The sequence below is a fragment of the Lagenorhynchus albirostris genome, chromosome 18 (assembly GCF_949774975.1).
Source record: "Lagenorhynchus albirostris chromosome 18, mLagAlb1.1, whole genome shotgun sequence".
Classification (NCBI taxonomy): Eukaryota; Metazoa; Chordata; class Mammalia; order Artiodactyla; family Delphinidae; genus Lagenorhynchus; species Lagenorhynchus albirostris.
In genome coordinates this window covers 68,874,216-68,898,555 of record NC_083112.1, presented here as the reverse complement: position 1 = coordinate 68,898,555, position 24,340 = coordinate 68,874,216, and the positions used below count along the sequence as shown (strand labels likewise).

Sequence of the window (24,340 nt, the reverse complement as noted above, 5' to 3'; positions counted from 1 at the left end):
GGCCAGGGCCGTGGAACAGGATCTGCTAAAAACAAAAGCCCGGGCAGCAGGACCTTGCATGGAAGAACGCAGTTTCAGTTCTTTCCTGAGGCAGAAAGTGGAGACACACACTTGAAACAACCCCTCCCAGACAGGAAGAAGTCTAGAGTTCTGGTCGCTCCGACCCAGCTCCTTTTCCTGCAGGGACCCTCCAGTACCTCCGCCGAGCGCCACCAACAGCGCGAGAACCGCGAGACAGGTCAGGAATAGGTTCCTGCGCAGCGGACAGCAGGAGGGAGAGAGATATGCCCGCGGCGTCCCGCTCATGCCAGCTCCCGCAGCCCGCCTCCCGGGGCCAGGCTGGGGCCGCCCCTTCCCGCCCCGACCCCGCCCAGGTTCCGCGCCCAGAACTCCGCTTCCTCCTCGGCCACCGAGTCAGTCTATCCCTGCGACTCCTCCGCCGCGACTAGGGCCCTCTGGCATGACGTCACAGGCGCGCCCACCAATGAGCTGAAGAGGGACCGGCGGCAGCGTGAAAGTGACGGCAGGATCAGCCAATGGCCGCGAGGAGGGGGAGGGCCGAGGCGGGAGTGTGAGAGTGATCGCCAGTACGCGTGGGGAGTTGAGGACTGCGGGAGGCGCGGGGCGCCGGGGGAGGGGCGGGGGGCGGAGAGCGGGGGAGCGGCGCGGGAGGCCCCTCCCCCTGCCCGGCTCCGGGCTGGTACCGAGAGCCGGCGGACTTTCAGCGCCCAGGAGGGATATGTGGCCGCCTCTCGGGCTCCTTGCAGGTAACGGGCGGGGCGGCCCCTGCAGGGCCGAGCGCTGCCGAGCGCCGCGGGGCGAGCGGAGTTGGGTGCGGAGCGGACGCGGGGTCCTTCCTCACTGCCGCCGCGCCCCGAGCCTCGCGGTCCGGCCCGGGCCGGGCGGCGGCGCTGCTGGAGGAGTTGGCTCCGGGACCCGGGCTGTGGCCGGGGCCGGGGTCACCGGGGTTGCGGGCCCCGTCGCCATGCGCCCGGGTGTAAGCAGCACGCGGGACAAAGGGCGCGGCGTGGAGGGTGCATGCTCCGCCTGCCCGCGCCCCTGCGCTCTCACCTCCGCCCCTGTTCGCTCCAGCAGCGTGGCGCTCCGTCGACCCCGGGTGCACGGGCGCCTTTGGCGTGTCCCCGGAGCGGCCACCGGGCCGCGGGGCCCCGCGCCACCCCGCGCCTGGCCGCCAGCTGGCAGCAGTGCGGGCGGTGGCTGGGCGCAGGCGGGCCGCTCGGCCTCCTGCTCTGGGTTAAAGGCGGCTCCCCTGCAGCGCCGCGAGTGCCAGCCACTCGGCGCTGGCTGCCGGGCAGAGCGGCGTGCTCTGGGTCGGGGCGCCCGGGACCACCGAGCTGCCACTTCTCTGCCCCGGCTTGGAGTTTGGGGAAGCAGAGCAGGTGGCGCAACCGCCGTCTCACCTCCAGCGAGCTCTGCGGGGCTTCTGGTCTTGTTGATGTTGTGACTGTAGGCTGTGTGTGTGTTTTCTTCTTTTTTTAACCACACACAAAAGAAAGGAGGAGTTAGAGGAAAGATCTAGCCAGAGCACTGTGAATCGTCCCACACTGCTTTCTCTCAGAGAGAGATGGATGGGGAGAATTTCTTGAGAAACAATTAACAGTGAGGACTGACTGGATCCCCTCCCTGTCCCCTCTTCCCGCAGTCCCGACCATGCCTGGCGCGCCCCAGATGGAGGTGGGGTAAAGTGACACCGGCCGACTTAGATGGGAAAATGGCTACAAGTTAGCAAGCTGGAAACTTTGTGGGACAGTGGAACTGTGAATGTCGAACCTCCGCAGTCATTCTTGGCTATTGGCAGGCATGGCCCTCATGTGTTACTGAATTAAGAAACTGGGAAGGCAAGCACAAGAGGAAGATACCTCGAGTAGCATTGTGTTCAGCGCTGCGTGGTGGAGGGCGGTAGAGATGATTGTCTCCCGTGCCTTGGGGGCCCCAAGAAAGGAGCAGTCAACTCAGGTCTCCACATTCTGGGTCAGAAACGACTGTGTTCTTTATTCTGATTTCCAGAGGCACTGTCTCATCTCAGCCTGGCAGAGGGCAGCTGGTGTGTGGATGGATTGTTACTGATGAGGTAGAAAGGCTAGCCTGATGCGAGAAGGCCCTTCCGTGTAGGGGGAAGAATATTCTTTAGTAGGTGGTTGCTGCTGAGTTTTCCGTGGATCACTTAGGTTTGATCTGCCAGTCCAGGCTGCTGTGTCAGCTGTCACCAGGTCCCCAGGGTTCGCAGCTCAGTGACTGATGTTTGCTTTTGAGGGGTGGCGTGGGATCCCTGTTCGAGGTCTTTTTGACCTTTTCATTGATGATCGGTTAATTTGTTTTAACCCCCTGAAAATAGAGGCTTGATATAAGGAGTTTGAGAAATTGAGAATAAAGAGACTTCTGCTTCATTCCAAATCCAGCTACTCATAGGCGCCAGTCAATTCTCAACACAGTGGGAGATCGGCACAGGAGTCAGATAGCAATCGGAACACTAGCATTGTCACTGGTAAAACTGGCTGGAGCTCTGCTTGGGCTGAGCCTGAGGCCACTGTGTTGCTCCATTATTCTCAGTCTGTAAGGCAAACTTACTATCCAGCCATGGCCCAGGAGCCCGGGCTCCCAGGCAGGACATCCCCTGGAGAAGAGGAATGGGGCCATGCCTCCTAGGGCCCATCAAGAGAGAAACAGAACTGTGTGCCTTCCTGGTTCATGGCCTGGATACAAAAAAGGTGGAGGGGACCCGTCTCCCTCCATGTACCACCTCATGCCGGCAGGGCTTCTTTTACCTGAGCACCAAGCCTGGCTGGGAACATTGCAGGAAAAAGGCCATCTACTGTTGGAGGAAGAGGATCAGGGTGTACAGCCGTGCACTTTATGCAGGACATATAGATGCCTGGCCAGAGAAGCAGTGCACCGGGTCTGCCCAAAAGAAGGGTGCCCTTTTCTCAATTGCATCAGGTCACTTGATGGGCTACTGCTGGCCTTGGTTGGTTAGTGCATCTTCAGGAATGGCAACACTGGTGATCCCAAGACAGGAGGTCAGGGGCTGGTCACTTGGTACTAATCTCTCCAAAATGATTACAGTCATGGGAGCTAATTGTTTCCATATATGGTCTTATTTAATCCTTAGCACAACCTGCTGGAGTCAGTAGTGATACCCTATTGTGCTGTTGAGGAATGGATCCTCAGAAGGACTAGGTAGCTCAGGGTCGTGCCGGTAGCCAGTCCAAATCTGTGTGCCTCCAGAGCCTGTGCTCTTAACCACTGGGCTGGACCGAGGTTCCTAACACACTGTACCTGTATCGCATTTGCTAATCCACAATATTTTCGGAACTATCCTCTGATACCCATTAACAATCACGCCTGAAGTGGAAAGGGCATTTGTGAGTGTTCTCTGGGGCAGCAGAGATGTGAGAATCTTGGCGACCAGGGGAGGGACTCAGCAATGAGGAGGGAAGAGCCAGCCGGGACGGGGACGGGGACGGGACCGATGCTAGGCTTCCCGATGTCCCTGCCAGAGAAGAGGGGGAGCTCATTCTGAGATTGCCTCACCCATTCTGTTGACTCCCCCAGGAGTCCAGGCCTGGCCCCCTGGGCACCCCAGATGTTTGGGTCTGTAGTCTGCCTTCCGTTCGAGTACCAAAGCGATTGGTATGTGTTACGAACAATTTGAGATGAAAAGGGAAGCTCAGCAACTAATTTAGGAGCACAGATTATTTCCTGACCCAGTATTCTTCCTGGAGGGCCATTTGAACCTCACAGAACCGCTGTGAAACACTTCAAATATTTGGGCCTGAAGCAGATAACATCAAGACCAATTATGGGACCGCTTGTCAGCTCACAGCTCTATTTTGCATTTAAAATTGATAAAGAGTATTTGCTTTCCTTCACATTCACTTTGTAAATCAAAGAACCCTTTTATTCCCTCCATGTTAAGTCAGGGTAACTTCCTAGCTATTCAGTCCTTTACAATTATTTATTTCATTTTTAGTAGCAGGGGTAATTTCTTTAGCCGAAATGTACACACAGTGGTTGGGGCCTGCGTGGTGACCTCTGTGGTGTTTGCAACTGTGATTTGGATTTGACCAGTGGTTTATCCTTTCAGTGAAAAAGGAAAAGAAAAAAAAAAGCAGCAGATAGTGGCTGGAATATTCCCTCCCCCACCCCCCACCCACCCCACCCCCACCCCACCCCACCCCCACCCCACCCCCACCCCCATCCCCACCCCACCCCACCCCCACCCACCCCACCCCCACCCCACCCCACCCCCACCCCACCCCCACCCCCACCCCCACCCCACCCCCACCCCCACCCCCACCCCCACCCCCACCCCCACCCCCACCCCCACCCCCACCCCCACCCCCACCCCCACCCCCACCCCCTGCACTTGCTGAGAGCATGAGTTACATCAGGTGGAGAAGCTCTAGGGCCCAGTGCTGAGAGAGTTGCAGAGCCTTTCATTTCCAGATTGTAAACTTGAACCGCTTTCCAGCACCTGTGACCTTGGATGGCCTCTTGGGCTGACTCCTTATTGATTCCATAATCTGGGGTATTTCCTTGGAGACCTGGAAACAAATACAGTTGACCCTTGAACAACACGGTTTTGAACTGCGTGGGTGCACTTATATGCAGATTATTTTCCGTAGCAAAGACTACAGTACTAAAACAAAACAGAACTGCAGGAGGTGTGGGTTTGATCCCTGGTCTGGGAACTAAGATCCTGCATGCCCCATTTTCTAGCGAGGCTAAAAAATAAAAAAAGACTACATTACTACAAGATCTGTGGTTAATTGAGTCCCCGGATGGGGAGGCACCACAGATACGAACTTATTATAAGTTATACATAGATTTTCAACTGCGAGGAGGGTCAGTGCCCCTAACGCCTGAGTTGTTCAAGGGTCCGCTGTACATCTAAACTGCCTCTCCAATCAAGGGGCCTGGGGTTTTCTTCCATCTCAGCATGAAGGAGTGGGGCCCTGCTCCCTTACTGGGGAAGACGAGAGCCTCAGTACCAGTACACCAAATCCTCCAGGGGATTCTCAAAAGAGAATAATTCTGTGCCTGTGTTTTCTCCCTCTTTGAAGAAAGTACTAGTAATAACAGGTAACCTTCCCTCGGCGTTCATTAAACCCAGGCAGTGTTTCTAAGCACTTTAGGTGGGTGTGTTGCTTAACCTTCATGACGACCATGTAAGGTGGGCCCAGTTATCATCCCCATTTTAGAGGTGAGGAAACTGAGGCCCAGAGAGATGAAGTAACTTGGCCAAAGTTGCACAGGATTGGAACCTCTAAGCAGTTTGACCCAGACGTGATCCTGGTAGAACCAAAGGAAGTGCCTATTGAGGGTGTGGGGAATGGGGACAGATGCAGTGTGATTGGAGAGGAGGGGGAGTTTGATATTTGTTTGGGCAAATTCCAAGTCAGGAAGCTCTGAGGCAACTCTCACTGCTGGAAAGTTGTTTTGGTTTGCAAAGTACACGAGAAGTGGACTCCTAAGGATAGGTGGCACACACAGGGCCACAGAACTAAGAAATGGCAAGACTGAGAAATGAAATTTCTGGCTTTAACGTTTGCCCCTTTGAAAGAAAAGTTAAAAGACGTGTCTGTTTTTAACTTGACTCCTTCACCAATATTGGAGGTCGTGTCCTCACCTGGAATAGCTCCCAGTGTTCTCCTTTAGGGTACAGTTCCTCCTTCTGGAATGATGCTGTCCCCAGCCTGTCAGTCTGCAGTGTGCCCTCCTTCCTCTGTCTGTCCCCTGTGTGGGAACCACGGTCATGTGCCCTGCGACCTCACCTCTATTAAACTCTCTCCCAGATTTTCATTTAACTGGCAGGAGTGTCTGTGTTCTGCAGATAGACTGTAAGCTCTTTCAGAATCAGGACCATGCTTCACGCACACACACGAACACACACAATGTGCTAAGACCCAACAATGAATATTTATTGATTTTTCTTGGTTGGAAGAAGCAAGATGGTAACTGGTTTTTTTTTCAACTTTGTAAACTGGTTCAAGGACTATAAAAATGATTTGCCTTATGGGGCTGATAAACATAGGATTCCCTTAAATCAATGTTTCTCAAGGATAATCCAGCATCAGAAGCCCAAGGACTTCTGACTTGGTAGGTTGTATTTGGGCCCAGGAGAATCTACATGTGTCCCACGTGATTTTTCTGTCCACTAGAGTTTTGAAACCACGATATAAAGCTGTTAATGATCACATCCTATAAACTCACAGCATAAGTGAATAAGAGTGTCTAGCTCTTTTTCACTTGAGGTAAACATGTCTACTGTATAAACATTCCTCACAAGGCAATGATCAATATTTATGTCGTGTCGCTTTTCTTGCAGGTTTCTAGCCAGCATAATGCTGGAGCAAGAGGCCGGCGGCCCGCAGTTTTCAGGATGGCCGAGTGGGATGCCGATTTGGATCACATCATTCCGTCTTCCATTCTTCCTCCTCTCTGGGCTAAGTTACTTGTGGGATTTGTTTCCCTCGTGTGTTTCGCACGTAGCTACGATGGAGACTTTGTCTTTGACGACTCTGAAGCAATTGTTAACAATAAGGTCCGTATCTTAATGTCTCTTCGGTAAACTGACATTAACCACTTGCCTACGTCCCAGTGATGCTCTGCGTCGGTGTTGAATTATTCTCTGCTGAACTTCGGCTGAGCCTTTGCCTGGGCCCCCATCGTGCTCTGGATTTCCCATCTCTTTTAGAGAGCATCTCCTTGATTTAGGGCCCCTTTTATCACTGGCAGCAGGGTCTCCAAGTCCTGCCTAACCTCAAGCTTTACCCTGGCTGTGTGCCCTACATGAGGCCCCAGTCCACGCACGTATCAGAGAGACCATTACTCTAAGATGACAAGGCCAGGGTTTTGCGGGGCATTGCAGACTATTTCAGGTTTTGTGACAGATTTCCAGAACTCTAGGCCAGAACAGTTTCCCCTCACACACACACACACAAATCATGCGTTTTTCCCCTGCCGAACGAAGGTGCATCCTCAGCAGCAGGCAGCGAGCTGGCTTCTTTGTCCTTTGCCGAGAGCATCAGGACAGCCTGCTGACAGCTGCGGAGGACCAGGATTTTGCTGCCCGCAGAAGCTGCAGTTCCTGCTCATTTCATGTTCGGAGACTCGGGTTTGCTGAGTTTGCAAAATCCCAGCCAGTTTTGCTCACCAGTAGGCGCGGGGAAAATGATATTCTCCTTCACTCGCTGACTAGAGGTAGGGAAGAAGAAATAGGTTTGTGGGCAGGGAAGAAAAAAGGTTTCAGCAAGCTAAAAGAAAATCAGAGCAAGAAACTTGGAGGCAGGGAGAGCCCAGAGGAGAAAGTACGTGGAAACAGCACAGGTTAGAGCCTTTGTGACAGTCTCACCGCTCAGCACATACTCTGTGTGCGCCTTAACGGGAGAAGAGAACTTGAAGGAGTTTACTAATCTCTTTCTCTAGTAGGTGAAGTTGTAGCATCTCTTTGTAACACTGCCCTTAAATGCTCCTAAAAGTTTGAAGTCACGGATTTCCCGAATTCGGAAAGAGTCGTTTTCATATTGAAAGTATTGAGAAAAATTCTCTATGTAACAAACAGGTATTCTGTGGGCCGGGGAAGAGAGGCTGAGGGGTAAGGAGATGACTGTTTTGCAGATATTTTATTTGTAACGTACTCTAAATGATTTTCTGATTTTCTGGATTTCGACAGCAGACTCCAGCCTTGTTGATGTTTATTTTGAATCCAAGTTCTTCACTTGTAATTTCCCTCAGTTTACCTCAGTTTACTCAGTTTACTAAACCCAGCAGTTTACTGCAGATGTTTCTGTTTCAGTTCTTTTTGAAACAGTGCTTAAAACAAAAAGAAGTGTGTAGCTCTAAGCAACTATGTCACATGGGTGGCTTAATAGCTATTAGAATTGCTTTTCTAACAGGCATATGAGACTATGCCTTTATTTTTAAAATTCCATTTGTTGAGAGTTTCTTGACTCTTCCACTCTAATAAAGTAGAGGATATATAAAGTGTTAACTCAGGACCCATGTCGAAGAACTTTGGTGAGCGAGGCAGGGGAGACAGGAGCTATGTCGTACATCAGATGCCCAGGTATGAGGTTGTAATTCTCTTTCCTTCCTGTGAGGAAAGGCAGATGAAGCCATTTTGTGGCCCTACCGCACATTGTCTTGGCAGTGTTTTCTAGAGCATCACACTGTGCCCCTTTGTTAACTTGCTAGCCCCCTTTTTTGCCTTTCCTGTTTAATGAAAGGCCCTCCTCTGTTCATTGGCACCATGCCTACAGTAATGTGAAACAGGCTGTTACTGGATTTTATTGGTGTTGAAGACTGTTTTCCAGATGCTTCCTTGTAGTGTTGAGTTGCCTTTTTTCATTGAGATGATGATTTTCCTTGAGACCGTGGAGTTAGCAAGAATTTCAGACATGACACATCTTTTCCATAAATCATTAGGAGGAAAAATTAACCTTTCTTCCTGTGGCGCGCCCTTCTGTGTGTAGGCTACACCTAATCAAATATTTAGAGCTTTGCTGGTGTTCATTTTCTGCTCAAATGGAGGGAAAGATCTTCTGCTCAATTCCTTCACAACTGAGCAGGTACTTCTGGGACAATGCAAAAGTACATGGACTTCCAGCATGGTAATGGAGTAACCTAAGTTAGTGGGTAGATCCCACGACCTTCATGAAATATCAAATGAACTCTTAGAGGGAGGTCCATACACTCAAGGCCTCTGAAGCTGATACCCAATGGAAGTGAAATTCACCCTCAAAGTGGGTGTCAGGTGACCAGCTCACCTCTGCTGCCTGTCCCCAAGCTTTTCCCTTTGAGTCATTAAGCTCCTAAGTAACAAATACTCACTGAATGCCAGTGTGTGTTGGTGGACACTGGTTGCTCTCTTGGGCTGCCCATGATGTGACACACTTCTTGCATTTGGGGCCTTCTCCATCTTCAAATACTTGTGAGCTGCAAAGACTGTCCAGTTTGGATGCAGACCCAGGCAAAGGCGCTCCTATCAGATACACCCACCTGTTGGAGCCAGGGGCTAGTCACACAGAGAAGAGGGGTCTGTGGGCAGCCAGGCAGCCTCAGCAAGATGTACGGCGGTCTGATTTGTTGGTGCCCTTCGGGCTGCACAGCCCCAAACTAGGTTTTCCAGCCCACCTGGGGGTCGTTGGGCCTTGTGATCTTTTTTAAGGCGTTCCTTTTTTCACTTAAGTTAATCAGAGTTGTTTTGGTTACTGCAGTGAAGAATCTTGACTGCTACACCATGCAGTGCTTATTACATCATGATTTCTAGATCCTAAAACGTTCCTGTTTAATTGTGCTGTGAAGAAAAAATTAACATTCAGTTTTGATACCTACTGCAAGTGCCTTTCTTCTTGTTAAACACAGTTTAAGTAATCTAGTTTCATATTTAAATGTAAAAAGAACAAAAGATTCATTTTAAAGTATCTGTAGTTCAGTACCAAGTTAAACTACCCTATACGGTAGGTATCATTTTAACATATTTAGTAATTTTTATCCTTAAAAATTAGATGGAAATTGTTTTTTCTGTAATTTTACTATCTGCTTAGCTCATGATCAAAAATGGGAAACTTTAAAATCTATATGCTTACTCTTATGTTTGAACTGGGATATTTTTGGTAAATTACCTTATGTATTGGATATGAGAGAGAGTAATAGTGATCTCACTTAGCTATATGGTCCATTCATGCATTCCGCATAGATTGAGCACCTTCTGTGTACTCCCACCAAACGCAGGGAAGCCCAGGCCTCAAGGAGCCCCAGTCCAGTGGGGCAGACAGATAGGGGTCACATGATCATAAACTGCCCTGCAGCAGGTGCTGTGAGGACAGGCGCGAGATGCCCCAAAGGGAAGGGAATCGCATCAGCTCAAGAAGGTCGCAGCCCAGTGGCCGAGATACGAAGAGCGAAAGCAGCTGAGCTGTGGGGAGCTGAGGGGTGGCGGTCTGGGCAGAGACCTGTGTGCGCACAGCCTTGAGGTGGGTGGCAGCAGAGTCGTGTGGGGACCAGACGAAGGCCAGGAGCAGAGCACAGGGTCTGCGAGATGAGCCTGCAGAATTCAGCAGGAGCCAGGGCACCGCACACTGGCGTCCGTGTCAGGAAGTTGGCTTTGTCCTGGAAGGGTAGGGTGGGTGGGGTGACACGATTTGCATCTTGGAGGGATTACTGGAGAACAGGCAGAGGGCGCAGCGCACCCGCGAGGAGGCCCGTCTGGGTTCTGGGTGAGGATGACGGTGGCTTGACCCAGGACTGGTGGGAGAGATGGAGAAGAGAGGACTTCCGCCCAGGGTGAGAGAGGACTTCCGCCCAGGGTGAGGGAGGAGCCCTGATCCCTCTTCTGGTGTGTTCCCACAGGACCTCCGAGCAGAAACGCCCCTCGGGGACCTGTGGCATCATGACTTCTGGGGCAATCAGCTGAGCAGCAACACAAGTCACAAGTCCTACCGACCCCTCACGGTGCTGGTTTTCAGGTGAGGTGCGACAGGACGGCTGTATGGGAGGGGCACCCAAGGCTTGTGCCTGACGTTGTACCAGGTGGTATGTGACAAGGTTCCTGGGTCAGTGGTCCGGAGGGACGTATAAGCCACTCACTATGTGGATCTCCAAGAAATACATGCTAATTCCAGCCATTAGGAGTTAGGTTGGATGCATCGCTTTAGGGTGATGCTGCTTTGGCGATGCAGACACTGACAGTGGAACCACACTGAGAAGATTAGCCTGGGTCTGGGCAAGGATAACTTGGTGAAGTGGTCCGTGTTTTTGCACAGTTCTTGGAGGTGGGACCCTTTGTGAGTTAATACTGAGGAAACAATATGTCAAGGCAACATGTAGCATCTAATGAAATTGTGATTTTTTTTTTTCATTATGAAAAGCTAAGGTATAAATCCTCCTCCTGTGACCACATCAATATGCAAAACCAAAATGAAGCTTAAGACAGTCTCCCCACCCCCCATTAATCAGGGAGCTATATGCATTAAACAGATTTGTTCGTCTCACAAAAGTTCCCATGTGTAGCTGTTTCTTGGATGCGTTAGATACCTGTGTGTAGATCTCTCAAAGAAGCATGGAAATGATGAATTGGAACCCCTGGTGATTGAAAAGCAACAGAAATAAGAATCCCTGACTATAAGGAAGTAGCTCCGTTGTCTGGAAGGCTAGTGGACAAACTGTCCAGGAGTATTTGCAGGGGGTGGGGACCGGGTGGGGTGGGGGAATCAGCAAGTCACACGACTATCTTAAATCCAGGTCCCTATGGGGTAGCCTGAGTAATGTGTGGTCTGTTACATCTTCCTGGGAGACAGTCTTGCCTTTATTGCGTCTAAAAAACTGTCTAGCTTTCCTTTCGCGTTTCCTCTCCAAGTATTTTCTGTCCCACTCCTCTGAGATGCCCTTATGTTACATTTTCCGCTCTGCAGTTAATTATGTTCTTACCTCTTCTTCAGCCTTCTTAGCTTGACAGGCATTATTTATCTTGCTGCTAAATAAAACTTGACGCTTTTATCAAACTTGCACACTTTCTCTTCTCCCTTTGGTATTTTCATACACCAGGGTTTTCCTCCAGCTGGTTCTCATTTTGTTTTGCGTGCTTCTGGACCTCTGGTGTGAACACCCTTCTTTCACTGCAGGATGAACTGCTATTTGTCGGGAGGCTTCCACCCCTTGAGTTTCCACGTGGTCAACATCCTCCTGCACAGTGGCATCTCCATCCTCTTGGTGGACGTCTTCTCCGTGCTGTTTGGGGGCCTGCAGTACACGAGTAAGGGCCGGAGGCTAAACCTGGCCCCCAGGTCATCCCTGCTGGCTGCCCTGCTGTTTGCTGTGCACCCGGTGCACACCGAGTGTGTAAGTATCGTCCGCCCACCGCCTCTGCACTGGTGTAAGGAGGACAGGCAGTCCGTGTATCGGCTCATTCCCTAAAACAGGCTTCCCTTGGATACTCATATGGCTGTAGAAAGCCCAAGCTTTCAGACATTTGGAACGATGATTTGTAGGGCTAACAGGTCCCTCTTAGGGCAAACACAGGGTCCCCTATGGGCGAAGACTGTATAATGATCGTGTGGTATGATCTCTGGTGATACTTTCTGTTTCCTTATATGACCACATTGTGAAGGTATGAATGTTGAGTCTTGCCCAGCTTTGGGGTCTAAAAACCAGAGTCTGAGATTACTTTTCTTCCAGGTTGGGTCTGATGCAATTTTCCAATGTTAGCTGAGAGCTTTATAACTTCCTAAATACTTTCTTATACTTAATCTGATTGTCACCAAAACTCTGCGGGATCAGCTGGGGCGGCATAACAATTTCCACTTTACAGAAGAGAAGGCAGCCTGGGAGGACAAATTAAGGACTTACCCAGGTCAGTCACGTAGCTGGTGGATGCAGGGATAGAACTTAAGATCTGGTCATCCGAGCCCGAGCCCAGGAGAGGCCAGCGTGCTTTGAGTTGACATGGAAAGCGGGTCCCTGCATCTTGCTGGGACTTGCTCCTGAATTCTCCCCACCTGGCTTCTCAGCCCATGTAGTCAGGCAGCTCCTGCTTTTAATCCGTTGAGCCGCTGCTGAATGTGTTCAGTGCAAACTCTGTTGGGATTTAACCAAACACTTGTGAGGTTTTCAGGAACCACCCTACCCCACTGCCATGGAACCCTTTGAAAATGTAAGTCAGCATGTTTGATTTAGTTATTTGTTCTGTAAGTGTGAAGTACCTAGTATAAAATACCACATGGACCTTCTTGCTTCTCCACAATAGATTTCTGCATCCGGTATGTATTTAAATACCTGCGTTTTGACCAGTTGCATTGAGCATCTTGAAGTCAGTTTCAAAATACTGGGAGGAATTCCTGCCTTTAGCATCTGATTTTGTTAATATTATTAAACTACCTGTTCTTTGGTATTAAAAGGATTGCAGGATTGTTCTCACAACCTCCTTCTAATATCTTACTACTTGAAAGCTTTTTTAAAAGTCTCATAATTTTTTAACTTCGGCAAATTCAGAGGACTTAAGGGATTGGGAACTATGGTATGATAAATACCAATAGATAGATAGATAGATAGATAGATTTGTGATCAAATTAGAATTTGTTTCCATGCAAGTTCTCTTTATGGTCTAAATAATAGTGTTGTGCACATTTATCAGAAATAAGGGAATTTCTGGCAAAAATACTGATATACTGTTTTGGTCCTTGTCTAATTTTGTGTAATCTTAAAAAGCAAAATGAAATACTTGAATTGTTAACCAAAGAAATGTTTCTAAAATTCTGCTTTTAAATATGAGAAGTTAGTTTATAGAAAAATTTGAAATGCCGACAAGTATAACTGGATGTGTACAAACACGCACACGCACGCGCGCACACACACACACACACACACACACCAGCTAAATGCAATGTGGGAACATGTTAACCCAAGGGAGGTCCAGCTATAGGAGAGAAGAGAATATTTGAAAAATGTCTTCATCTCTCCTTTCCCTCCTTTCCATGAAAGCCATTCAAACTCAAATTGTAAGAAAAAGTTACGGGTCATGGAAAAATAGCATTTCTAAAACAGATCATTTGTATGTTCACCTTTCCTCGTTTTGGCAAATAGTCGGTATTCTGTTTTCATCCTCTCTATACCCCGCTGTTACTTCCCACTCTACATTTAACCCACTTTAACAGTGAGCAAAAACCAGGCCCACCCAAGGAAACCCTGGAAGGAGAGTTCCTCAGAGCTTTCTGGACCAGTACTGAGGAAGCACCCTGTGCTCTGGGCTGTGGGTTGGATCACCAAGGGACGGAGAAGAGCTAAGAGAGGGGGTTTCCTTGCCTCTTGTCTTTAGAGACCAGGATGGAGGCCCCAGGGAGTTCCCTGAGGACACCAGTGTTATTGTAGGTTTTCCTTTTCCACCAAGCATTGGTGAAAATTTCAAATTGCTTGAATTCAGGTATCAAAGAGGGAAGCTTGGGTCTTCTTAATAACCCTGCCCATCCAATAAACCCAGAGTTTAACACTGAAGGAATTGGATGGTGAAACATTCCCCCTTTCCCCTTCCCCTCATTCCTTCCATGGCCCCCGTGCAAATTGTTCCCTGTGGGGAAACGCCACCACCTCCTGCTGTATGGATTGGGGGAGTTGCAGTGACTTCTCTAGAAAACTCTGATGTGAGTGCTTCAGGTTATTTGTAAGAAAAAAAAATAGCCTTTGTAAATAACTTTGCCTGAAAAGACATACGCAAATACCCGAAAAGAAAAATAAAATCTCTCCGTACCCATGCCCATTCCCCAAACAGTTAAACTCAGTGCCTCCTTGGGTAGCCTTTAAAATTTTTTTTCTATGAAATCTCTCTTGAATTACTATGCCAAAAATTCATTGAAGGACTAAATACTCTTTACTCTGAAACACTTGCCATACTTTTTAAAACTTGTTTTCTTCATGTCAGACGATGTGACGTACATCGCTTAAGACTTGGGAGTATCTTCAGTGAACCAAAGGCAGACTGTTTGCTTTAAAATGAGTTTATGATGTTCAAAGTTCATTTTAGTGGGAGTCTTTTTTTTTTTTTGAGGTTTAGTTGATTTACAATATTATATAAGTTAGTGAGAGTCTTTAATGTACCTCAGCCACTCAGATAACAAGTGGTTTAGGCTGGCCTTTTGGGCCCCTATTCCTGGTGTTTATCCAAACCACTTCCCTCCCCCTCACTCAGTTCAAGAAACCTTGTTCCCTGACCCTCCATATCCCCCAGCCCCTGCTTCCTCGACTCCCTTGCTCTAAGGACCTTTTTGGATACACTTCTCTGGGTTGGCTTTGCTCACTTTATCCTCTGAAAGGCTTTGGGATTCCCCGCCATCCTCAGGCCCTGTAGAGAGCCACAGCTCCCACCCATCTCTGGTCCTGATGGGAGGCCCAGAGCACCAGGCGCCCCCTCCATCACTCACCCCGGAGCTGCAGAGCGCGTACCTGCTTCACCCTGAGCTGCTGTGTCCTCTGTCTGCTGCTTTCTGCCCCCCCTCCGCCCCCCACCCCCGCACCTCCCAGTGTTTACAGAAGCATCTTTGGGATTCACGCAGCAACGGACAGTGACCCAGCACCCACTGTGTGCCCGGCTCTGTGTTGGGTCTCGCTGCATCCCCGATTTCACTGTGTCTCTGAGTGAGTGAGTTATAGGCCAGAGGATTCCAGAAGTCTTATTACATATTCACTGCCTTCATGAAGTGATTGTACCATTTAACCCTCTGGCATGCTGGCATACTTGGCCCAGATCTGTTGAACCTTTGTTTGTCCTTAGCTTCCTTCCCGGGAGGTTGTTTCATGTGCGTGGCATTCACAGGTTGGACTCAGCTGTCAATCTTCTTAGTGATTGTGTGACACCCTGGGCTGCCACGTGCCCCTCCGTCAGCAGTTCACCATCGGAATGGATGATTGCCTCAGACCATCGTATCTAACCAGCGTAGCAGGAAACTGCTCCTAAAAGGCATTCCTTTTAGCTATTGCTTGTAGACGCACCTGGGAATCATATGTAAATATAGTAATTTTCATATTCATTGTATACTCTCCCATCTCCATTTGTAGGATAGTCTTTACTCTGTGTCTGACTTATCATATATCTCACTTTAAGAAAAGATGAACTTCCCAGCCATTAAAGCGATACCTAGAGAATCACAGTGAAAGGTTTGACGTATGTCCCATCCAGGTGCTAGTTAATCAAGAATGCCATGTAAACTAGACCAATACTCATGAGTGGAATTCTGGGTCTTTCGTTGCCATGAAAATCTGGAAAGCAATTATTGGAATAATCAGCTTCAAAGAAATGAAGCACAGATTTTATATTGCTTCATTGTCACTAAGGTGGAGAAGGGAAGGGCAGTCGTCAGATGTAGAAAATGGGGGGTGGGGAAGAAATGGTAGAAATTGCATTCCTTTTTTCATCTTACTCATCAACCACTTTTGAAGCGTTCTGCTTTCCAGGTTAACCCACTTCATTGGTTTTGGTCTGAAGGGAGGAAAAGATGGCAGAAGCAGCTTTGAACGTTATCCCTGTGTCTTATTCTCTTTGCCTGATGACTTGTAATATGGACTTCTCACCTTTCCTTCATGTTTCCAATCAAGGTTTCTTTTTTAAATATCATGCCCTTTGAGCTGATACCATTTTCCAGTTGAAAATTCGCCGTGGGGACCTGATTAGAGCAGAGGCCTCTGGAGCTGTGGGCGCAGCGTGCTGAGTGACGGGCTTTCACTGCCCGTGGGCATCGCTGGCTGCGTGTGGCCCACAAAAGAACCCTCCCTGGGTTCGAGCCAACCCAGCCTTCCTGTGGAAGCGGCTGACCCAAGTCCTAGACCAAAAATGAAAAGAAAATCTGTTGTCAGATCAGACCACAGGGAAGCGTCACAGTTGCAGGGATTGTTTTAATAGATGGCCAAGTCTGATAAGGTTTTCGTTTTCTATTTCTAAGGAATTGCTTTTGTATTTCCAAAGTTTTGTTGAAATGTTTTTTACATACATCTTTTCTTCTGCCCCTTCTTTTAAGGTTGCTGCTGTTGTCGGCTGTGCAGACCTCCTGGCTGCCCTGTTTTTTCTGTTATCTTTCCTTGGCTACTGTAAAGCACTTAGAGAAAGTAAGCATGACATTTTGCCTTCTTAATTTTGCATCTTCTTCGTGTTTCTGTCCTGCTGAGCAGTGTTCTAACAGATGGGAAAATGTCGGTTTATATAAGTTTATCGCTTTGAAGGAATGTGGGTCAAAGATGTCAGCCCTTTTTAGTGATGTCTGTAACTCCATTGCTTTTTTAATAATACAAAGGCTTGTGCTTCGATGTTCACAGTATTCAGGGAGCACCTTGTTGGGTACTGTAACCCAGAGCTTCTGCTCTTGGTGCTGAAGCGGTTGTGATTGATTTTTGTGGTTTTTCTTTCCAGCAAAATTGAAGGGGGAGGGGGAAAAACTTATGATTTTTTTTTTAAACCTGTTGGCGAAAAACCTTGAAAACTGGTAAAATGTGTAGGCATGAATATGCACCTGGATTGTGAGGTTCTTATTTTATCATTGTTGCATCATTGATACTTACAGAGAAAGTCGTTGTTGGAAACAACAGAGTTGAAATGACCAGTTGTGTGTGTGTGGAGGGGAGAGGGGGAATTGCCTGGTTATTAGTAGCAGTGCAGCCGTGCACTGATAGAGTTCTAGGAGAATCCCTGTATAGCTCTACTCATCTGGGTTCTGATTCCCTCCAAGTCAGATCATACCTTCCAGATTGCTTTGTGATGGAAATTGGATACAGTACATTCAGCTTACATAGCATTTATACATGCTGGCCCCAGCAACGGTGTTATGCATTCAACTTCTGTTATAAAGTCAGTTCCTGACTGTAGAACTCTCTTTATATATCACAGTCAATTTATATTTGGGGGGAAGAGGGGAAGAAAAGGGAAAGTGAGAGGGGTGATCCCTATGGAATGCTCAAGCAGGGCCGTTTCAACGGACACTGATGTACCTGGGTTTCCTTGAGTCTCTTCCACAGTATTTCTAAAAGCTTAGGTTCAGTCCCCTGCCAGGCCTTAATGTTATTGTTCATGTACTAATGCTTGTACTTGGATTCCTCCGGTAAATTGATGTCTTATTCCTAAGGAAGGGCAGACCACTACTTCAGGATTTTGTGTCTGCTGGGGCTGGTGAAGTGGGGTCACTCAGGGTTGGTAAACAGGGGCCCATGAGCCAAATCCAGCCCCCAAGCTGACAATGACTTTTTCTGGTTTTAAATGATTGGGGGTAAAAATCCCACAAGAATAGTGTTTGGTGACATGTTAAAAGGTACATGAAATTCACATTTCAGTGTCTATATATGAAGTTTTATTGGAACATAGGCACATCCATTTGTTTTTGCACAGTTAGGAGTTTCAGCAGAGACCTCCTGGCCTGTAGAGCCTAAAGTACTTACTGCCCTGTCCTTTGCAAAGTTTGCCAACCCCTGGGACATGACAGACAGGTAACTGTCACCATCCTAGTGGTTCCAAAAGGTTTTTTAGTGAAGAGTAATAGGGAGTTCCCAGCAGGAAGTATTTTTACTTAGGAAGGCAGATGTTTGCTGTTAATATAATAGTTGCCATTTATTGACTATCTACTGGCACATGTGTGTGTGTGTGCGTGTGTGCGTGTGTGTGTGTGTGTGTGTGTGTACTTTTCTCATTTAATTATGTTACAGTCTTTAAGATAGGTTGACTTACTTTCCCTGTTTTTCAGATGTAAGACTCAGAGTTCATGTAACTTACCCAGTATCACACAGCTATTTATGGCAGAACTGGGTTCACCTTTGAGTCTTAAACTCACTTCAAAGCCAGCGTCAACTACATTGTGTTCTTCTGCTTCCCTGTACTCAAGGGACCAGCGAGGCAAGCCTGTCAAAACAATCATTAAAAATAAACAGGAGGTCCATTCAATTCTGTTAACGAATTGTTAAAATGTTAGGTGTAATAGTGCCTCGAACATATGTGTTAAAAACAATCCCTTTCTTGTAGAGACACATGCTGAAATATTTATGGATGAAATGGTATATAAAGTCTGGGATTTGTCTCAAAATAATCTGAGAGGAAGCAGGAAGCATGTTGGCATTTAGTTGAAGCCCGACTGCTCAGGAGTCAATGTTGAAGCCGAGTGATGGAGACATGAGTTCCTATATCAGCATCTCTACTTATATATGTTTTTTGTTCTTTACAAAAGGTGTTTTTTAAAAAGAGCAGTAGATAACTTTTAACCCTTTATGTTTTTTCTACAAAAAGACTTAGGCAGGACTGCAAACTCTTCTAGGACAGGCTATCCTGTTTTGATGTTCTAGGTATTCATAGTTATATACCTAGAACATCTGTATGAAACTATCCATAGTGTCCAAGGGTAGATTGGGAAGGGCCCCTCCTCCATCCTGTCCTGGACAGCTGAACACAGGGCCCAGGTTGTATATCTCAAAGTACCAGTTCCCTCAAACCTGCGACTCTACTAAGACACAGTGCAAGGCTGACTCCAATGGGCCCACACCTCCATGCTCACTCAGGACTGGGTCATACCCACCCGCTCCCCATCCTCTCTTATTATTATTATTTTATCATACCACCACTTTTTCCTGTGACTCATCATTTTTCTGTTATGGCAGAGTTTGGGGACAGCTAAATAGAACAGCTTCAAGAACAGAAAACAGTGGGGGTAGCTTTCCTTCCCGAGACTGAAAGTTAACTTAGCAATAAGGCATGTCCAGCTCTTCTGGGCTTGGCATCTCCCCACCTGTGATGATTGTAAAACTCCCAAGAGCCACACAGCCCCCAGGGATCTGGGGGTGGGAGATGGGGAATGACACCAGCCCCAGCCGTTATGGGAGAGGGGGCAGCTTCATTTACTTCTCACCCTTGTATTCATTACAAACAGTGGTATTGTTTGCATTGTTATGGGTTTTTTTTTTGCATTTTATGTATTTGTATTGTTATATTGTGTTCTTAAGATGGCAGTTAAATCTGAATTTGCAGTTAGGTAGGATAACAACTTATCAGTAGTATTTTTCTTGAAGAAAATTAAAAATTAAGTCTGTTGGCTTTTCTCCTAGACATCTCAAAAGTTTGGTGCAGTATCATTTTATTTATTTATTTATTTTTATTTTATTTTTTTTTTGCGGTACGCGGGCCTCTCACTGTTGTGGCCTCTCCCGTTGCGGAGCACAGGCTCCAGACACACAGGCTCAGTGGCCATGGTTCACGGGCCCAGCCGCTCCGCGGCATGTGGGATCTTCCCGGACCGGGGCACGAACCCGTGTCCCCTGCATCCGCAGGCGGACTCTTAACCACTGTGCCACCAGGGAAGCCCTCATTTTATTAATTTTAACGTATCTTCCCTTAAAGTAACTACTCCCTTATTCTGAATGGATTTCAAAGAAATCAAAAGAGCTTTTTGAAGAACGTACTAAATGTTGATAGATTCAACGTTCAAACACACATCATTTAGGAGATGTAATAAAATTTCTCACTACTTCTAAAGGTTGCTCTTATTGAAATTATGGGAAAATTATCAGAAGACTAAAAATTCTTCTAGCGAGTGAACTGATGCATTTATTAGCCTCCTTTAATGGAGTGTCCTCACAGGATGGCGAAAAACTACAGAAATGTTATATTCTTTCCCTGGATCCTTTTGCTAACCTTTTCTGTGTTCCAATACACAAATGTACATATTCTGAACTATGTGTCTCTTTTTCATTCGTTTGTAAATTATAAAATTATTTCCAAGAGCCATCCACACAAAAGATAGATTTTTAAAATAAGGCCTTTGGAAACTGATACCAAAGGAAAAAGTGCTTAATATATGATGTTTTTTCAGTTAATACTTTGATTCATGAGAAATTGGTAAAGTATATTTTAGTACTAATGGAACTCTAGTATATTACCTCTTAGTAGTGATATAACCTTTCTTTTTTGGTCTGGTAGCATTCTTTTAACATTTAGAGCATGCTTACTTTTAAATTGAAAAGAGATTTTGTAAAGAGATTGTTATAGGCCTTTAATGTTAAGTACGTAAATGTTTTCGAGAAAGCTCACCTGGAAATACTTAATGTTTGCACACCTGTGGCCATGGTAGGCATGGCTTCTGTGGAAAGCCTTTAAGAATATGAACAGATTTTCATTTGGTTGAGTTACTTGGAACAGTAAGAAGATGAATAGATCGATTAGGAAGGCTTTGAAGAAGCATCTCCGTTGACCTCTTGTTTACAGGCTGTCCCACCTTCCCATGCACTTGAACCCCCTTTAGGAAAAGGAAAGAGTCAATTAAAGTGGGACCAAGGGACCCACCTCCAGACTGGTACCGCCCTTTGCTGTCACCCGCAGCTTGTTTAGTCTTTGGAAAACGCAAAGCTACAGGAGGTTACCTGTCTGCACACAGCCAGACCTCAGTGTCTTGCCCCAGAAAGTTATTATTGGCGGTGGACTTTTGTGTCTTCTCTGTCCTCTGACTGTGTCCACCTGCCCACGCAGGCTTTGAGTTGCAGATCATAATCATTCTTTCTTGGGAGTTTAAAGTTGATGGAGGAGAACAGCCATCCCTCAACTGCACTCTCTAGCGTTTGAGTTGGTTTTCACTGTTATTTCCAGTGCCCACTCAGTTTCCACATCACAGACTATCAAGGGAACGGTTGATTTCTATCTCCCAAGTTCGTTGCTGGTCTTGAGGCACAGAGTGACCTGATTCTTTTTTTTTTTTTTTTTTTAATTAGGGTATAGTCGATTTACAGTGTTGTATTAGTGTCAGGCATACAGCAAAGTGAATCAGTTATGCATATACATCTATCCACTCTTCTTTTGATTCTTTTCCCACATAGGCCATTACAGAGTACTGAGTAGAGTTTCCTGTGCTACACAGTAGGTCCTTATTAGTTAGCTATTTTATATTTAGTAGTGTTTATATGTTGATCCCAGTTCTTCCAATTTATCCCTCCCCCCTTACCCCCTGCTAATCATAAGTTTATTTTCTACATCCGTAACTTTATTTCTGTTTTGTAGATAAGTTCATCTGCACCCTTTTTTTAGACTCCACATATAAGTGATATCATTTGGTATTTGTCTTTCTCTGTCTGACTTACTTCACTCAGTATGACAGTCTCCAGGTCCATCCATGTTGCTGCAAATGGCATTAGTTCCTTCTTTTTCATGGCTGAGTAATATTCCATTGTATATATGTACCACATCTTCTTTATCCATTCCTCTATTAATGGACATTTAAGTTGCTTCCATGTCCTGCCTATTGTAAATAGTGCTGCAGTGAACATTGGGGTGCATGTATCTTTTCGAATTATGGTTTTCTCTGGATATATGCCCAGGAGTGGAATTGCTGGGTCATATGCCTGATTCTTGAGAGAGAGAGACTTACATTCAGTTACTAGCCAGTTTTGGGGAAACCCTGTGTCCCACACCTCAAGCACTTCTCTGACCCCTCCCGACAAGGTCCTGTGCCCTGAGCCCCACCTGCTGTAACCTCAGGACAGCAGAGCAGGGCAGGACACTGGGACCTGATGCCCAGCCCTGTCCGCCTTGTTCCGCTCGGCCGGGCAGCACCGAACAGCCCCTCCGCTCTGCCAGCCTCCTCCCTCTTCTCCCTAACTCCGAAATCCCCCTTTGTCTCAATACCCTGGAACCACTGCTAAAGTCCGGTAGCACCTTTCCTGGTCTCTGTGGATAGTCACTGTGTTTTCAGCAACTCTTCTGTGTTTGGGATTTTCCGTCCTCTTTCAACAGGCTTAGAACAGAGACTACTTGTTTTATAGAGAACAACTCTCTGGAATAATTCTTAAACATCATGCTAATGTTCAACTTCATAAATATGGGGGCTGAGAGTCCTTTTTTAAGCTGAGCAAGGGCTTCAAAACTAATAATACCTTTACAGAGAAGAAGCAGTAATATCCCTACCCATTCATGATAAGACACTGATTCTGATTCTGTTCTAGAATCACATAGAGGCTTATCAGTTTGGGTCATTCATTCGTTTACCAATGATTAATCAAACTTCAAGGGCATCCTGTACCAGGCCCTGTGTCAGAGACATAGTTTTTGCCCTAGAAGGGCTTAGAGCTCAGTGTATTTTGATTGAAAGGAAGTGTCCGTTATTCAGAGTGCTAAAGGAGAAGAGTGCGCTGGTTCTCCTTTCTTCCCTGTTCTCTTTTCCTCCCTGGGACCACCTCAGAGCAAGCACTCAATAAGTATCCCCTTCTTTTCTTAGTGCATTTATGCAGAATTGATGACTGTAACCTTGGGACTGCCGATTTCTTTTTTTGTTTGTTTGCCATGGAATGTACATTTTATTATTTTTTCTTTTTTATGAAGATATAATTGACATAATATTGTATTAGTTTTAGGTGTAAAACATAATGATTTGATATATGTACATATTGTGAAATGATCACCACAGTAAGTCTAGCTAACATCCATCACCACCCGTAGTTACAGAATTTTTTGTCTTCTGATGAGAACTTTTAAGATCTACTCTCTTAGCATCTTTCATATGTACAATACAGTGTTATTAACTATATAGTCACCATGCTGTACATTACATCCCCAGGACTCATTATTTATCGTGTTACTGGAAGTTTGTACCTTTTGACCGTTTTCACCCATTTCACATTGCTCCCCCATCTGTTCTCTGTATCTGAGTTCAGTTTTGTGGGTTTTTTTTTTTTTTTCTGGTACGCGGGCCTCTCACTGCTGTGGCCTCTCCCGTTGCGGAGCACAGGCTCCGGATGCGCAGGCTCAGCGGCCATGGCCCCCCACTCTGTGGCATGTGGGATCTTCCTGGACCGGGGCACGAACCCACGTCCCCTGCATCGGCAGGTGGACTCTCAACCACTGCACCACCAGGGAAGCCCTTCCCTTTTTTTTTTTTTTTTTAAAGATTCCACATATATGTTAGATCATACAGTATTTGTCTTTCTCTGATTAACTTATCTCACTTAGCATAATGCCCTCAAGGTCTACCCATGTTGTCGCAAATGGCAAGGTTTCCTTCTTTTTATGGCTGAGTACTATTCCATTGTGTGTGTGTGTGTGTGTGTGTGTGTGTGTGTACATATTTTCTTTATTCATCTGTCTATAGACACATTGTTTTTGTGTCTTGCCTGTTGTAAATAATGCTGCAACGAACATGGGGGTCCAGATATCTTTTTTTTTTAAATTTATTTAATTTATTTGTTTTTGGCTACGTTGGGTCTTCGTTGCTGCGTGCGGACTTTCTCTAGTTGTGGTGAGCAGGGGCTACTCTTCATTGCGGTGCACGGGCTTCTCATTGCGGTGGCTTCTCTTGTTGTGGAGCACGGGCTCTAGGTGCACGGGCTTCAGTAGTTGTGGCATGTGAGCTCAGTAGTTGGGGCTCGTGGGCTCTAGAGCACAGGCTCAGTAGTTGTGGCGCACGGGCTTAGTTGCTCCACGGCATGTGGCATCTTCCCAGACCAGGGCTCAAACCCGTGTCCCCTGCATTGGCAGGCAGATTCTTAACCACTGCTCCACCAGGGAAGCCCCAGATATCTTTTCGAAGTAGTGATTTCATATCCTTAGGGTAAATACCCAGAAGTGGAATTGCTGGATCATATGGTAGTTCCGTATTAAAATGCTAATTTATCTTATCTGCTCTCTATTAAATTTCCTTCAGTGCAGTAAAGCAGGACCCTTGATACTAATGAACATTCAGGTGTATATATTTTCATTTGGACTTTGAGATACCCTAAGAAATAGTCACACGTCTTTATTTTCTGCTGTCTCGTCAGTGTGGATTGTACAAAAAGCCAAGGGCAAACACGTGTCATGGTAGCAGTGAGTCCTCGCCCCAGCTAC

General features: G+C 46.8%; 1 protein-coding gene across 3 annotated transcripts in view; it reads left to right on the top strand.

Moving 5' to 3' along the window:
* The first annotated feature begins 646 nt into the window (after nucleotides 1-646).
* Nucleotides 647-24,340, top strand: part of TMTC4 (transmembrane O-mannosyltransferase targeting cadherins 4) — a 62,335-nt gene continuing 38,641 nt past the window's right edge. The window contains exons 1-7 of one of the 3 annotated variants that reach the window (XM_060129126.1): nucleotides 655-767; nucleotides 1,664-1,992; nucleotides 6,350-6,565; nucleotides 6,995-7,138; nucleotides 10,375-10,490; nucleotides 11,646-11,862; nucleotides 16,524-16,611. In XM_060129126.1, coding sequence (XP_059985109.1) covers nucleotides 1,927-1,992; nucleotides 6,350-6,565; nucleotides 6,995-7,138; nucleotides 10,375-10,490; nucleotides 11,646-11,862; nucleotides 16,524-16,611 — 847 coding nt within the window. In that variant the 5' untranslated portion in view covers nucleotides 655-767; nucleotides 1,664-1,926. Of the gene's footprint in view, nucleotides 768-1,663; nucleotides 1,993-4,454; nucleotides 6,121-6,349; nucleotides 6,566-6,994; nucleotides 7,139-10,374; nucleotides 10,491-11,645; nucleotides 11,863-16,523; nucleotides 16,612-24,340 lie in introns of those variants that run through there. The other 2 variants (XM_060129127.1, XM_060129128.1) reach the window with 2 other exon arrangements.